We start from the raw sequence: 14,308 nt of genomic DNA on the forward strand, positions 1-14,308 counted from the left end.
AAGATCTAATAGTACCAGCACTGATATTTTGCCAGAATCAGAATTGAGGCGAATATCATTTATTATCTTAATGAGTGCTGTCTCTGTGCTGTGATGTGCTCGGAAACCAGTTTGAAAATTGTCCAGGTATCCATTTGAGTTTAAGTAGTTGTTCAGCTGATTAAAAACTTCCTTTTCTATAATCTTACCTATGAAAGGAAGATTTGATATGGGTCTATAGTTGCTCAACATGGTGTTATCAAGATTGCGCTTTTTCAGAAAAGGCTTAACAACTGCAGTTTTAAGGGAGTTTGGAAAAGTCCCAGAAAGAAGTGAGGCGTTCACCACTTCTAAGAGATCAGCTTCTAAACAGTTTCACTGGGAATCTGACTTGGGGGGTTTGTCAGTCTCTCAACAGTCGCAAAAAGAGTGTGAGTGTTGTTTAAGTTACTGTTTATAAGGTTTGAAAAGAAAGTCTGTCTAGCTGTGGCTAGTTCCACATTGAAAGCATGAAGTCTGTCTTTATAGATGCTATAGTGAATTTCGAGTTTCGTCTTCCGCCACATCCGCTCAGCTTTTCTGCATTGTCTTTTCGTGCTCTGAACTGCTGTTGATTTTCTCCAAATTGATTTTTGTTTGCCCGTCTTCTTGCTGACCTTTATCGGGGCAATATCATCAATAACATTCTTAACTTTTGAGTTAAATGACTCCAGGAGAAGATCAACAGGGTCTGCAGAAATGCTTGGTGTTAATGATATTGCCTTCATAAATAGGTATATAGGTATATCTAGGTATATATATCCATGGAGCATACTAAACTTCAGCCACAAAACTGGCTAACTAGCACATTATTAGGAAAGGCGATTTGCAAAGATTCATAAAACCCCTTCTACTCACTTCTTCTGTAGATAAAGCTGGATCACAAATGATTCTGGCGAACATAGATGCATGTATGTAGATTGGGGATCAGCGCATTCCCTTCAAAATGAAAGTAGCGTTAATCCTCTACATCAGTGCTTCTCAAAGTCCGGACTCCGGTCCGGATCCGGACCCGGAGGGAATTCAATCCGGACCCGCTTCTATTTCATATTTCAAGAACACTAATTATATTTCCTACTTTGATAAACGCACGTTAAACTTGTAAATCATTTGTTTATTTATTCTTATTTTTTTATGTCTTTTGGAGAAGGTCCGAAATTGCAGGCGAGATATTGAAACTTTTCCTTCATGACATTTGTTGTCATCATGACATCCAGTGAGTGTATGACGTTTGACATAATCGGGCGACATTTCACCGCTAATATTTAAATTTTTTTTGTTTTGTTTTGCTATCACTTATATTATGCCAATTTGTCTTATAGCAGTGCCCAGTTTATACATTTATTTGTGGCGGCTTGTCACAATATCAAAACTGACCGCTACAAATAGATTTTCCAAAAGGCTTATACTTCGTTGAATAAACTGAGCACTGCGCGTTTCAAAAATAAAATGCTGCGCGGGTGTTTTTATATGAATGTATCTTTTAAAAGAACCGTCCGTTTTCTTCAGAAAAGCTTTGATGTCAATTTTCATTTGGTCTTTCCTGTAATGGCTGATAAAGTAGCGCTTATTTGATTACAGTCGTTACCGGGGAAACAGCTATATATCACGCTCCAACAGCGCCTCCTGCTGGCAGAGAATCAACTTGCATTTGCTAGTCTGCGGGAAACACTGGTGTCTGTCAGCAAACATAAACAAAAAAGCATGCTTCAGAACTGTTTTGAGAAGGTGCTTAAGTTTTGAGCCATGTATTATTACTATGAATTAGGCTACTAATACTATTACTATCTTGTGCCCTGCAATAACCATTTACGCAAACTCTCTTTTGATATAAAGGGAAAAAAAGACAAAATCGGCCCAAAAAATCAGCATCATATATCGGCCATAGGCTGCCCTGATTTCTAAATATCGGCATTGGCCAGAGAAAAAACTTTATAGGTCGACTTCTACTGCTGACACTTAAATTAATTGTTTTGCCACTTTTGCACTTGTTATTAAAGTATTTTGAATGCAAAGGGAACCTTTTTGTTTTTTTAAATGAGTGTTTATTTGTTATATGTTATGTATGTTTATTAAAAACACGTTTTGTAATAACCAATTGTTCCGGACCTTTGACACTGATGAAAATTCAGATTTGGACCTTTGAATGTAGACTTTGAGAACCCCTGCTCTACATCTTCATCGGTTCAGATGTCAGGAGTAAATTATGACTGCTATATTCATTATTACATCCAACAACTAAACACTTCAATGGATTAATCCGAGACATCTTGTCTTCCCCTGCACCGGAGTTGACACAATGATGGACGGATGATAGCTCACTCAGGGCGGGTCTAAGGTAAGATGTTCTTGTCGTGGGAGCGGTCTGTACAGAACTATGTCATTCTGACAGGAATCTCAGAACAGCCTGATTTGAGAAAGGGGATTTTAAAATAGGGATTTAAAAAAAACAAAAACATTTTTATCATTATAGGATGGATGTGTACACACACTTCCAACACACATTTATGTTCACACAACTTGTAAAGTGAATTTTGCATCCGATGACCCCTTTAAAACTAACAAGAAAATCACGAGAAAATTAAGTTGTGATCACAGAAAACTTTTGTTATGTTGAGATCACAAGTAATTTAAACTGTGATAACAAGAAAACAACTATTGTTATTGTAAATAATAATCCATGGCCTCTAAAGACTTCCGTAAAAGTATGATATAGCAATATGGCAAAAACTGCATGGGAAGGTAAAGCAGACAGTTTGATGACATCAGCTCACCTCTAAATATGATAAAATCTTCAGGCTGAGTATTAGCACCCCAGACCCTTAATTATTCAGTTGCCATTGTGCAGTGCAGATATGGATATAAGGAAAGGTGAAGTGCTGCACTCACTGAGCCTCGGGCACTTTTCTGGTGAAGATAGAGCTGCTGACAGAAAGGTATATGTCAGGTTGACACTTTCACCTGAACGTTTGCTGCATGAAGTTTGTACATTACACTAGTTCAGCTAACAGTTTCCAGTCCAATGACCAATTATAGGAAAACAATTATATATTTGCCAAACACCTCAAGTGTACAAAAAGTAACAAAAAAATATATTTTCTTTAACCCTATCCACTTTGTCTGTTAACAATGTACTTGATTCTATCCAAATTTAAAGTACGGTGAAAACATATGTGAGGTTGATGTGAAACTACCTGTTGGCCAACCATTAACAATCCATTATAGAAAATTAGCTGGTTTCAAGCTGGTCTAAGCCAGTGCAAGCTAGTAGACCACTTTGGAGCAGCAACAAACCAGCTACCACTTAGTAATAATAATATTAGCTGGTCAGTCAGCTAATAATGACCAGCATGACCAGCTCTCAGTTAATGGCCACTTTGTACCAGCTTTGACCAACTAATGACCAACTTGTTCTTGCTAATGACTATCAATTACCCAGCTTTGACCAACAAAAGACCAGTTAGAAACTAGTCACCATGTTCCAAGTTACTTCACAACTAGTCATTTAAGCTGGATTTTCCTACAGGGAATGCACTTCACAATGTACTGTAAACTAATAGCACTACCAGGTTGCAAGTCTATCTTATTTTGTAATTCTTCAACAGAAAACTGAACTTTAATAGGCCTACTAACCATATACATAAAATCTGCTCCTTCACAGTAAAAGACACAGCTCAAAGGGTCTCTACCCTTAACGGCACCGTACCACCCTATTAATTGTGGTGAACACTCAAACTCTGTTCACTACAATTGGCCGTTAACGGTGCTTATTTGTGATTGGCTGACACTGCAATTATAAACGCTTTGAAGCTGGGGAGATTTCACCCACAATTACAATGCAGTCCCAGTGTGTCATACTGTGATGTGAATATTATAGAGGCTGTTGTTGAATGCTGTTTATTCATTTAAAGTGCTGTTCTGGAGAGGTTTTCATATGACTGAAATGAGTGTGCATGAAGGGACATTTTACAAAATGTTTGAGATCTTCTTCTAACCCTGCAGGAGGGAAGGTTTATGACAAATGATGCTGTCAGAAAACAAGTACTTTGGCTCTCTTGCTTTGGGAGAAAATAAAATGTCATTTTATATGGATTTCTCGCCTTACACATACGTACACAGCATGGAAAACTATGCATCAACTCCTAGCATTAACGTTCAATACAATAAATGTGTTCATTAATGTATGGCGCACACTATAGATATAGCAGAGTTGTCACACTTTTCACTCCACAGAATATTTTTCAGAGTCATGGCACAAAAAAAAAAAAAACATTCTGTAATTATACCAGCAAAAATACAGTTCATTTAACACATTGTGACAACATGCTTCAGTATATATGGGGTAAGTTGTCACAATAACCTGCCATTAAACAACCTAGTATGGGCTTTTCCACAGAATTTATAGAAGAAATTATGATATGTATATATTTCAGAAAAATATATTATGTTTATATATTAAATACATTTATTTATAATATAAATTAATATATTTATTTATAATATAAATATAGACATGTAAATATTTTCAAAATATATGCATGCATGTGTGTGTATTTATAGATACATAATAAATATACACAGAAAACATATATTATGCAAACAAAAACTTTTATTTTGGATGCTATTCATCGCAATAAATTGTTTGACAGCACTAATATATATATATGTGTGTGTGTGTGTGTGTATATATATACATATATATATATATATATATATATACACACACGCACACATACTTAAATTTGTGGTTTTACGGGGACTCTCCATAGGCGTAATGGTTTTTATACTGTGCAAACTGTATTTTCTATCGCCCTACACCTAAACTTAGCCCTCACAGGAAACTACTGGCAATTTTTTTTTTTTTTTTGAATTTCATAAAACACCGTTTTGTATGTTTTTTAAGCCTTTTGTTTTACGGGGACACAGGAAGTGTCCTCATAAACCATATTTACATTGTAGTACCCATGTCATACACATTTGTGTCCTCATAAACCATATATACCAGTACACACACACACACACACACACACAATTGTAGTTACTGAAATAAAGTTAGTTTATGTGACAACTATAGCCCACGAGTTTCCCTATTTCAAATTTCTTTCCACATAAAAACACCTTTTCAAAACTTTTCAAAGCCACTTTTTTACTACTTATACCAACTGCAGGATGCAGTGACAGCTAACCCTGTCCATAAAATGGTCTCAATTCAAGACATATTTCAAGAGTTGCTGTTATCTAAGGATTATTGCTTCTACATGAAATGCTTTCATATTCAGGACTAGAATGTATAACTTAAATCAAAATGCTATTGTGAAATGTAATTAATTGTCAAACTGTCTTTTGGGGGCCCCCAACTGTCAAGGATGAGAGTTTTTGTTCTCTTACCGTGCTTGTTTGTGTTTGCAAGGTTGGGAGACAGATATTTTAATAACTACCCAAGGGAATAAATTAGACTGTAAGACACTCCATCCAAAACTACTGGAATATATATGCTGGAATAAGTCACTCCTTTATAAAGATGTCAAATAAGATATGGCTGTATAGAGGCATCTGAAAGAATACAATCCTGTGCATCATTTGTGCACATAATCAACAGCCATGTGTAAAAAGAATCTATTGAGCTGCATATCTATCTATGTTTGAGTAAATTCATCTGCAAACCTATTTGCAACTGAATGCAGAATTCACAACACCTTTTCATTTCAAGCAACATATATTCCTAAAGATTCCTAAACTTTTGGCATGAGAGCTCAAAAACTAACGTGCAAAAACATGATGCAATCAAAAAAATTGATTCTACACGGTAACAAAGCCCACTGCTTCTCGAAACCAACTGAAGATCAACAACATTTTGTCACCATGGTACTAACAGGCTTTCCTCTGGTGGCTTTAACATTCAAAATGGATCCGACATTTAGGCCGAGCACCAGTTCTCCGGCTGGGAGTGAGTTTCAGAACAATGACAAAATTATACAGAAGCTTCCTGGATGTTGCCCTAAACATGGCACTGCTTGAAACAAACAAACATTCAACTCAAGATGTTTCCCACACTCGAGCCATTTTGTTTCAGTGACATCCGTTTAATTTTGAGAGACTAGGCAATATGAACATGAAAGGCCCGTCTCATCTCTTCGTGTATAACGGAAAGGAATCAGTTAGACTTCAAGAGAAGCTTCTCTCTTTGATCCCAGAATTTGAAAATGTTTAATTGCACCATGATGATAGCAGTCATTATACTGTAATCATGATCCCTGAAAAGAGTACACCAGCATAGCAATTCACACACACTAGCAAGAGGCAGCTCTCTATGTAACTGTAATTTTCCATACACAGTATTCATCAATTTACAGATTATGGCAGTTCTCTGACGGGTAAACAATTTTTTTTAAACAGATATAATTTTGCGGTTTTCGAATGAAAGAGCATCACTGAATTAACAAACTGTCACTTCACCGCAAAATAAATAATTAAACGTAATCAGTATTTTTGTTTTCCTGTTAAAAATATGTTGTTCTTTCAAATTGAGTTTGTAAAACTTCTTAAATCTACTGTAACATTGATTGATTGATTTAATCTGAACTTTTTTTATTAAGTAAATTTTCTTCAGCGAGGGCGCATTTGATCAGATGTGACTTTTACATTGTTACTAAAAAAAAAACTAATTCAAATACTTACGTTTTCTTGAACTTTCTACTCGTCAAAAAAATCCTGAAAATAAATAAAAATAATGGTTAAAAATATGAAGCAGCACAACTGTTTTCAACACTGATAATAATATGAAATTGTTCTTAAGCACTAAATCAGCCAATGAGAATTAGGCTACTACAGTAGTCAACATGTGAAGTGGATCAAAAAAGTTCCTCAAAGTTGTCCTAAGACAAGAACACATTTTGGTTTTAGGACAACTTTGATGAAAGGTTTCGATTCAGTTCAAATGTTGACTAGTGTATTTATGAAGAATCACGTAGAAAACTGGAATAATGGCTTGCCATCACTAAAATAAATATTTCAGCAAAAATTAATATAGAAAATATTTAAATTTTATAATACATTGTAACAATATTCACTGTTTACCTATAGGCCTACTGTTTTTTTTTTTTTTTTGATGTGCCTTCCTGAGGATAATAAATAATAATAGGCCTAAAGAATGACTCTTTGAATGGTGTTGTAATTTTACCTTCATTTTAAGGCAATAACCCATTTCAAACAAACGCACTAAAACAGATTTGGCCAAAAACGATATAAATCTCTTCAGTCTAATAGAATCCACTCTGTCCTGCATTTATGAGGTAAATTCAGTTTAGCTTTGGCTAAGAAAAATAATCAACTAAAGTAAAACACAATAAGCATCGTGACAAGACGAGCACTGCGATAGGCTCAAGGCTATAATGTGAATAGGCCTGCCATCCTTTTCTGTTCCTTCGAGCTTTGGAGACTCTTTAGCTTATCCAATTATAAAATGTTTCAAGTCCACCATGAATAGCTACTGAAGTCTTCTGACGCCATAAATGCGGTTTTACTCAGTTTTGTTTTAGTCTCTACTTGCGTTTTCGTGAATTGTCGATCGGTTTCACGGATTAGCGATCAGTCACATTAAAGGTCATTGAGAAATATTTCAGGATAATATGTGATAAGCTGATGCTTAGCTTCTCTAATGTAAGAAGTTAGGCTATAGGTTTCCATTGTGCTTATGCAACGGCATTTAATGCCATCCACATGATTTATAGTTACCTGCAGTGGATCAGTGGAGGCTAAATAGTTTGGAAATCCCTTATCCAGTTTCCATTCTTATGAGTAAAAAAAAATATTTTTAATGTCCACTAAAATCTGCTTTGCAAAATTGCACTTGAAATGGGATAGCCTATATTGTTGTGAATAACAAGTAATCCAGTTCATTGTTTTCACAGTATCCAAAGCAGCTTTACAAGACAAATAGTCCCTTATAATCCCACTGATCAAGCCGAAGGCGACAAACGGCAAGAAAAAACTTACATTGATGACAAACCTTGGGAACTAAGACTGCGCTGAGGAAGTCCAACTCCTCAGGCTAGCACATTTTTTAATTCAATGCAAGCATACACTGTTTTTGATTACATCCAGACACACAGAATTAATTATAGATTAATTTGCCATTTAATTAAATAAAATGGTTATAATGATTTCAATTGGCTATTCACAGTGAGTTTTTATAGCAGTACCGGTTAAACCCACACAATTGACTGGACTAGCTGATTGCATTTAGCCGCCAGGTCAATATCCTAGTTGATTTCCCATCAATAACCTTGATTACTAAACCTTTCTGTGCACAACACATTAAAATATTTTGTTAGTGAAATAAATCTTTTTTTTATTATTATTATCATTTATTAGACTCGACTTGAAATAAGGACATCTTATAGTTCATAGGTTAATAAAAATTGCAGAAAGTTCCATACCACAAAGTTTCTTGAAGTAAGGAGAACCCTAAATACTAACCGTGCAAATAAAGACTAGTACCATCATTTACGACGCCTGTCAAGACCTTAAATTAACTGTTAAATAAATATACTCTTACTAACCCTAATATCTTGACTACTCATAGCTAACAACTGCATTGGCATTACACTATTGGCGCTCCACATCTCCACAATACTCAGTTCATAACCTGTATTTAATACTTGATTCTATGGCACCTGTGATGGACCGGCCGTCCATCCAGTGTGTTTCCCTTCGGCCTGAGAGACTGGGATAGGTTCCAGCATCCCAACGGCTCTATGTAGGACAAGTGGTTTGGAAAACTGATGGATACTATCTAAGTGTGATTTACTTTGGTGTTCCAGTTGTAACATTAGTCATTAGTCTAAGTGCTCCAGCTGAATCTGCCAAGAAAGATATGTGGTATTGATATACCATCAAGAGAGCATGGATGAGAGATTTTTGCGTGACTGAGATTCCCTTAGGATTGGTTTATTAGTCATCTACTTATAGAAATAGAACATTACTATTAGTTTTACTCATTTTTAGACTTGCATGACTTGTTTTTGTACTTGCTGTCATAGATGAACACACACACAGTTGCTTAGTGTATTTAGCCTACTTGTTTTAAACCTCTAAAGTTTTGCTGGGCTGTAATATTTATATAAATTAATAAAAACAATTATATATTTTAAATGCATCACCCTATTATACAATACAAGATACACAAGTGAAGTCAAAATAATAGAATGTCATCAGAGTAATATTTACTACTGTTATGCCCTCTGCTGTGCAAAAGAGAGAACAGCCACACTTTTAAATGGTTTTTCACATTATATTTGTTAGTAGAGGGAGTGGACAAGATGATTATCCACTAAGATAAGGCTTTTACATTAGTCTAAACCAGTGATCCTCAAATCTGGCTCGCGAGATCCAATTTTCATGCAAAGTTTAGCTCTGATCCTAAGCATGCAAATCAATGTCTTCAGGATCATTAGAAAATCACAGGTAGATGAGGAAAGTGGCTCTCGCGAGCCAGATTTGAGGATCACTGGTCTAAACTGAAGTGATCTAAATTTACAGAGTAGTGCAAGAGAATTCACTATTCAAATAAAACCAAAATATGCCTGTCACAGTGAAAAAACTACCTTAGACTTCATTTGAACTGGAATAAGAGATTCAAATTTCTTATCTTTATAATATAGATTTTCTAGGTTGCTCAAGAGTATTTTCTGTAGCTGAACTGTATATAATGCGTAACAAATCTCAAAAATGGCACAATGCAAATTTACCTAGCCTCTAGAATAAGCAAATTTTCTGTTCATATTAAAAATGTGATTCATTCTTATATTCCCCTAAAATTAATCTTTCAGCAGGCTTACCCACAACTCGGATCATGTTGCCTCTTTTTCTTCACGTTATGCCTTGTCTTCTGTACTTCTGAGCTTGTTCTATATACAAAAATGCCTACAAGTTTTGTTTGCGATATGCCACCATCACATTTAAACTGAAATTAAATAAAATATTCAAACCAGTAAAAAAAATTACTTGGGTCAAACCAGCCATCCACAATCAAAAACAGTATGTTTTCATAAGTACAACCGCATAAATCAAAATTCACGACCGTTTCCTGTTATTGACTGCTATTACAACCAAAGCAATCACTGCGTTCAAGATATTTTCCACTTTAATAAACTCAAACATCGAAAGTATGGGATATCGTTTATTCCAGACCAAAAACAAAATATGGTATTACAAGTTTAGAAAATGGAAATTATGCATATTGTGAAAAGCATGGGTAAAAAGGCAGTTAAGAGTCGCGTAATGAGACAAGATGGGGTTGCCGTGCTTTGTGCAGAAACGGCACACCAATGTAACCCTGAAGCAGGCTGGCCCTCATCAGAAATAAATATGCAGATTCTTTATGGTGGTATTTAAATATGAACCAAGAAATCAAAATATCAAAACATAAACTGCCCCATCTACAACCCGCCCATCAACTTAAGGATTGTGCAAAAATTGGCATCTGAAGGTTTTATTGAAACACCTTGTACAAAACAAAGAAAAAGTTACATGGAATTTGTGCTTGAGAGCAGCACAAAATGAACTAAAAGGACTAAAGGAGGGGACAAGGAACAAAAATCATTTATCCCGCATAATTTGCCTTGTCATCTGTCCATGCTTGAACAGGACGGGTGCCATACTAAAAAGTCTCAAATCAGAGGTAATCATTTTCAGCTTTTTTCCTTGAGGGGGGCTGCTGGGGGAGACAGCAGCACAACAACAACAACAACAGGGTAGGTTGGGTTAAGAGTCGGGGGAGGGAAGGGGTCAGGTCACATCAGCTTCTAGAACCCGTGGACTTTGAGCTGCTCCTCTTTGGCCAGTTCAATCTGTGAAATGAAGGAAATGGGTCGATTAAATCAACTACCATTTAAAGGCCGACCGGTTACATGCCAAAAGCCATTGAGTTCATACTTACATCAGTGAGAAACTGGCAAATGTTCTTGCGCTGATCACCTTGCAGCTGAATTACTTCACCATACTCAGGGTGCTCAATCACAGTCCCATTGCAGGCAAATTTCTGAAGATGCAAATAAGGGAGTGTTAAAAACGATCCGTAAACCAATTAAATGTGCAGTATTTTAGAGTGACTTAAATGACAACCTTCTTGAAGGCCTTGACTAGCTTCTTTTTATCATAGTCATCGGCTATGCCCTGAACAGTGGTCAGAGTCTTCCGCCCGTTCCGCTGTTGAATTCTTATGTGGATGTAGTCCTCAGTCCCACCTGGGAGCCGATCATCACCCTTAGTTGCATCAGCAAAGGGGTCTTTGGAAAGATAAACAAGCAGCATTAGCAATGTCTGTGGCATCAGATTTCCTGCTTTGCTTGAAACAGCTCAAAGTTAATCTTTTAACTAGATCACCTAATGTACTTCATAAATTAAGGACAACTAACCTAATTAATTCAATCACCTCAAATATTTCTGCATGTAAGATCTGCTTCTGTAAGCGCCTCACAAGAACATGTTGGAACAAAGCAAACCATCTCCGTTAAAAACAGGGTCTGATCTGGCTGCTCATTAACCGTTCGTGTACCGGATCCGTTCAATTTCTCAAAGGATTGATCTATTTTCACATAAAACACCGGTTTGTGTTTTACGTGTTAGTTGTCGTTAATCTCGGCTTTAATCCAAACGCAAGAAGGCTCGAGATGTTTCTAAAAATAAGTCTAAAAATGAGCCGTCATCGACTGGCGTCTTCCATTTTGTATCTCGTCCAGAAAAACAAGCTGGCGATCAAAATGGTAATCACAACCTCGATTTAATTCGAGATAAAAAAATTATAAACTCGACGCTAAACATCTACTAAAGTACTTAGAACTTGGATTTAAGACGGATATGGTGTTTTAATTAGGCGAATTATCGATATTAGACGAAACTGAGGCCTAGTTGCGATTTTCGACGACCAAAACGTTCATTCAAATACGACACTACTTTTAAACGGATATGTGGTAAATAAATAGTATTTTTTAAAAGTCATCCAAATATTTATTCGCTAGACATCAGTGCCCCCCACCACACACACACACACACACAATAAAACACTAACGTTACGTTTTCAGAGATCGCGAGTCTTACCAAAAGTTTGGAGGTTCTGGATAGCGGACATACGATAAGATTCCCTTTCCTTTCGGACGACAACGGGTGGTCTCGCGGGTTTGGCTTCTTGGGAATCTGGCCTGATTATTGAAGGGGTTTCTTCTCACTCGGTGCTTCGGTACTGTTTGCCGAGCTTACAAAATGGCGACAGTGGGTTTGAATCGCTGGAAAACAGCTCTATTTAGCCCCGCCTCCGACTGACGTCACCCAAACGCAAGGCCTCTCCTGCTAACAGGGAATATTTCGGCACCGTTTGGTCAAATATGGATATTTATTACGCTTATATTAAAATATGATTTCCTGGTGAAAAGGAGGGCTGAATTGTTTACAGTAATCACAGCATAAAAATTATGCTTGTGGTAGGCTACTTACATTATTGGGGTCGGATTCTCTAATTTACGCCTTTGACAACATTAAAAAAGGAAGGAACTCAAATAGTTTACAAACTTTATTCAGGGTAGACATAATCTTTTTTAAAATGAAAACAAGGGTGTAAGCGATAGATGTACAGTACATTAAGTAGTGTACTTTCCCAAGTGGCTCCCATTCAAAAAAAGAAAAAAGAAAAAAAAAGTGACTTTAAAATATGCAACATATTAAAGTAGGCTACATTTTATTATAAATCACACACACACACACACACACACACACACACACACAAGCTGTGTGGACTACACTGTAAAAACAAAAAACAAAGTTGAGCCAACTTAAAATTTTAAGGCAACCAGCTTCAGGACATTATGTTTTAGCGATTTCTCTGAGACATTACATGTCACAGTTTTAAGTCTGGATGTTCTGTTCAGAGCACATTCAGGGCTTTTCAGAGATACCAAATGATTGGATGTTTCACCATGACCACTCCGTCTCCGTGTCTTTAAAAATGGCTGACATTAATTTAGTGTAACACCATTATGAAATATGATATCATTTAAATTATAATTTAAATCTGACTAATTTTCAAATTGTTATTCATAAATCAACATCTCAGGAAAATGTTATGAGGTTTCAAATCAAAATATGACCTTCTGTTATGAAACAGGATATTAGTTTCATACACGACCACTGTAGAGGACACCAGGACTTAAAGCATGTTTATTACACATTTTTGGAGACACAACAAATGAAAAGGGAAAAAATATCAATATCAATATTCCTATTAAATATGAGATATTATTATGAAAATCTTGCCCATTATTGCACTTATTTGTTAATTCTATATTGCCCCAAAAACATATTAATATGCAAATTAGATACAGTTTATAGATGCATTGTATATAATGGAAAAACTCGTTTATGGCCATTTTACACACATTTTGCAAAGAAAAATGTTTTTTAAAGATATCTTTCATAACATAGTTGAGAATCATATCTATATAAAGTTTGGTATAAAATTTTTAATTAAAACAAAAATATTTGTCTATTAATGTCTCGATGTTCTCTACAGAGAGGACATGGCATAACATATGAATAAAATATCATTTTTCAAAAAATTTATTTTTCAAATTTTCTCTTATGCTCTAAAAAATTTAATGACATGACAAAATACTAAATGCACAAAACTGTTTTTTTATTGTCTTTTATATATATATATCACTGTTTCTTGAGATAAGGGACAAAAGTACTTTTGAAAAGTGACAAACAAAAAATCCATACTACATTAATTTGAATTGGATATCTTCATAAACACGGGTCTCATCTATCATACCATGAAAAGGAACAGGTTTTTTATTTAACCACTTTTTAAAAAAATGTACATTTACTCACTTAGTAACTTGACATTTGTCAACTCCGTCTGACTCACAAAAATGTTTTTTTTATGTGTTTGATCAATTCAACAACACTGTAAAGTCTTTAAGTGTGTAGAAATGGTGTGCCTTAGCAAGGTTAAGTGATAAATTGCATTGTATACACTTTTAATATTATTTAATATTGTTTTGGAATTAGCCATTTTAAATTACCGTCATTTAGTTTACAATTTTTTTAATTTTTAATATATACAATCAATGGTTTTGTGCACACAAGACACTGATAAATGTAGATAAGTTGGTGTTTAAATGCATGAATACACTTAATTGAACAAATGAAACCTACATTTTTTTATAAAAATGAAAAACCTCCATCTTACGGTGTTGACGCATAACTAACGGTGTTGACACACAATTGACGGAGT

The 14,308-nt window shown here is 35.4% G+C and overlaps 2 protein-coding genes across 2 annotated transcripts in view; both read right to left on the minus strand.

Annotated features, from left to right (window-relative positions):
* Nucleotides 1–9,891, minus strand: part of LOC306847680 (junction plakoglobin-like) — a 122,941-nt gene extending 113,050 nt beyond the window's left edge. The window contains exons 1-2 of the mRNA XM_079381779.1: nt 9,858–9,891; nt 6,697–6,729 (exon numbers count right to left, since the gene is read on the minus strand). The gene's annotated coding sequence lies outside the window, so the exon portion shown is untranslated. The remainder of the gene's footprint in view (nt 1–6,696; nt 6,730–9,857) is intronic.
* Nucleotides 9,892–10,142: 251 nt separating this feature from the next.
* LOC306847338 (eukaryotic translation initiation factor 1b-like) lies at nt 10,143–12,317 on the minus strand. Its single transcript, XM_079381237.1, has 4 exons — nt 12,118–12,317; nt 11,143–11,306; nt 10,958–11,059; nt 10,143–10,868 (listed from the first exon to the last, which is right to left on the minus strand). Exons 1-4 carry the CDS (start codon nt 12,146–12,148, stop codon nt 10,824–10,826), a joined length of 342 nt encoding a protein of 113 aa, XP_079237363.1. The 5' UTR covers nt 12,149–12,317; the 3' UTR covers nt 10,143–10,823.
* Between the last annotated feature and the right edge of the window lie 1,991 nt (nt 12,318–14,308).

This window comes from Barbus barbus (assembly GCF_936440315.1).
Source record: "Barbus barbus genome assembly, chromosome: 27".
NCBI lineage: Eukaryota > Metazoa > Chordata > Actinopteri > Cypriniformes > Cyprinidae > Barbus > Barbus barbus.

What these genes read in the sequence shown, in the direction of transcription:
- LOC306847338 (XM_079381237.1), bottom strand. Translation starts at nt 12,148, where the DNA reads ATGTCCGCTATCCAGAACCTCCAAACTTTTG. An exon ending in TAGTCAAGGCCTTCAAGAAG is followed by an intron (nt 11,060 to 11,142) that starts GTTGTCATTTAA and finishes TTGCATCTTCAG; the next exon opens with AAATTTGCCTGCAATGGGAC. An exon ending in TTTGCCAGTTTCTCACTGAT is followed by an intron (nt 10,869 to 10,957) that starts GTAAGTATGAAC and finishes TTCATTTCACAG; the next exon opens with ATTGAACTGGCCAAAGAGGA.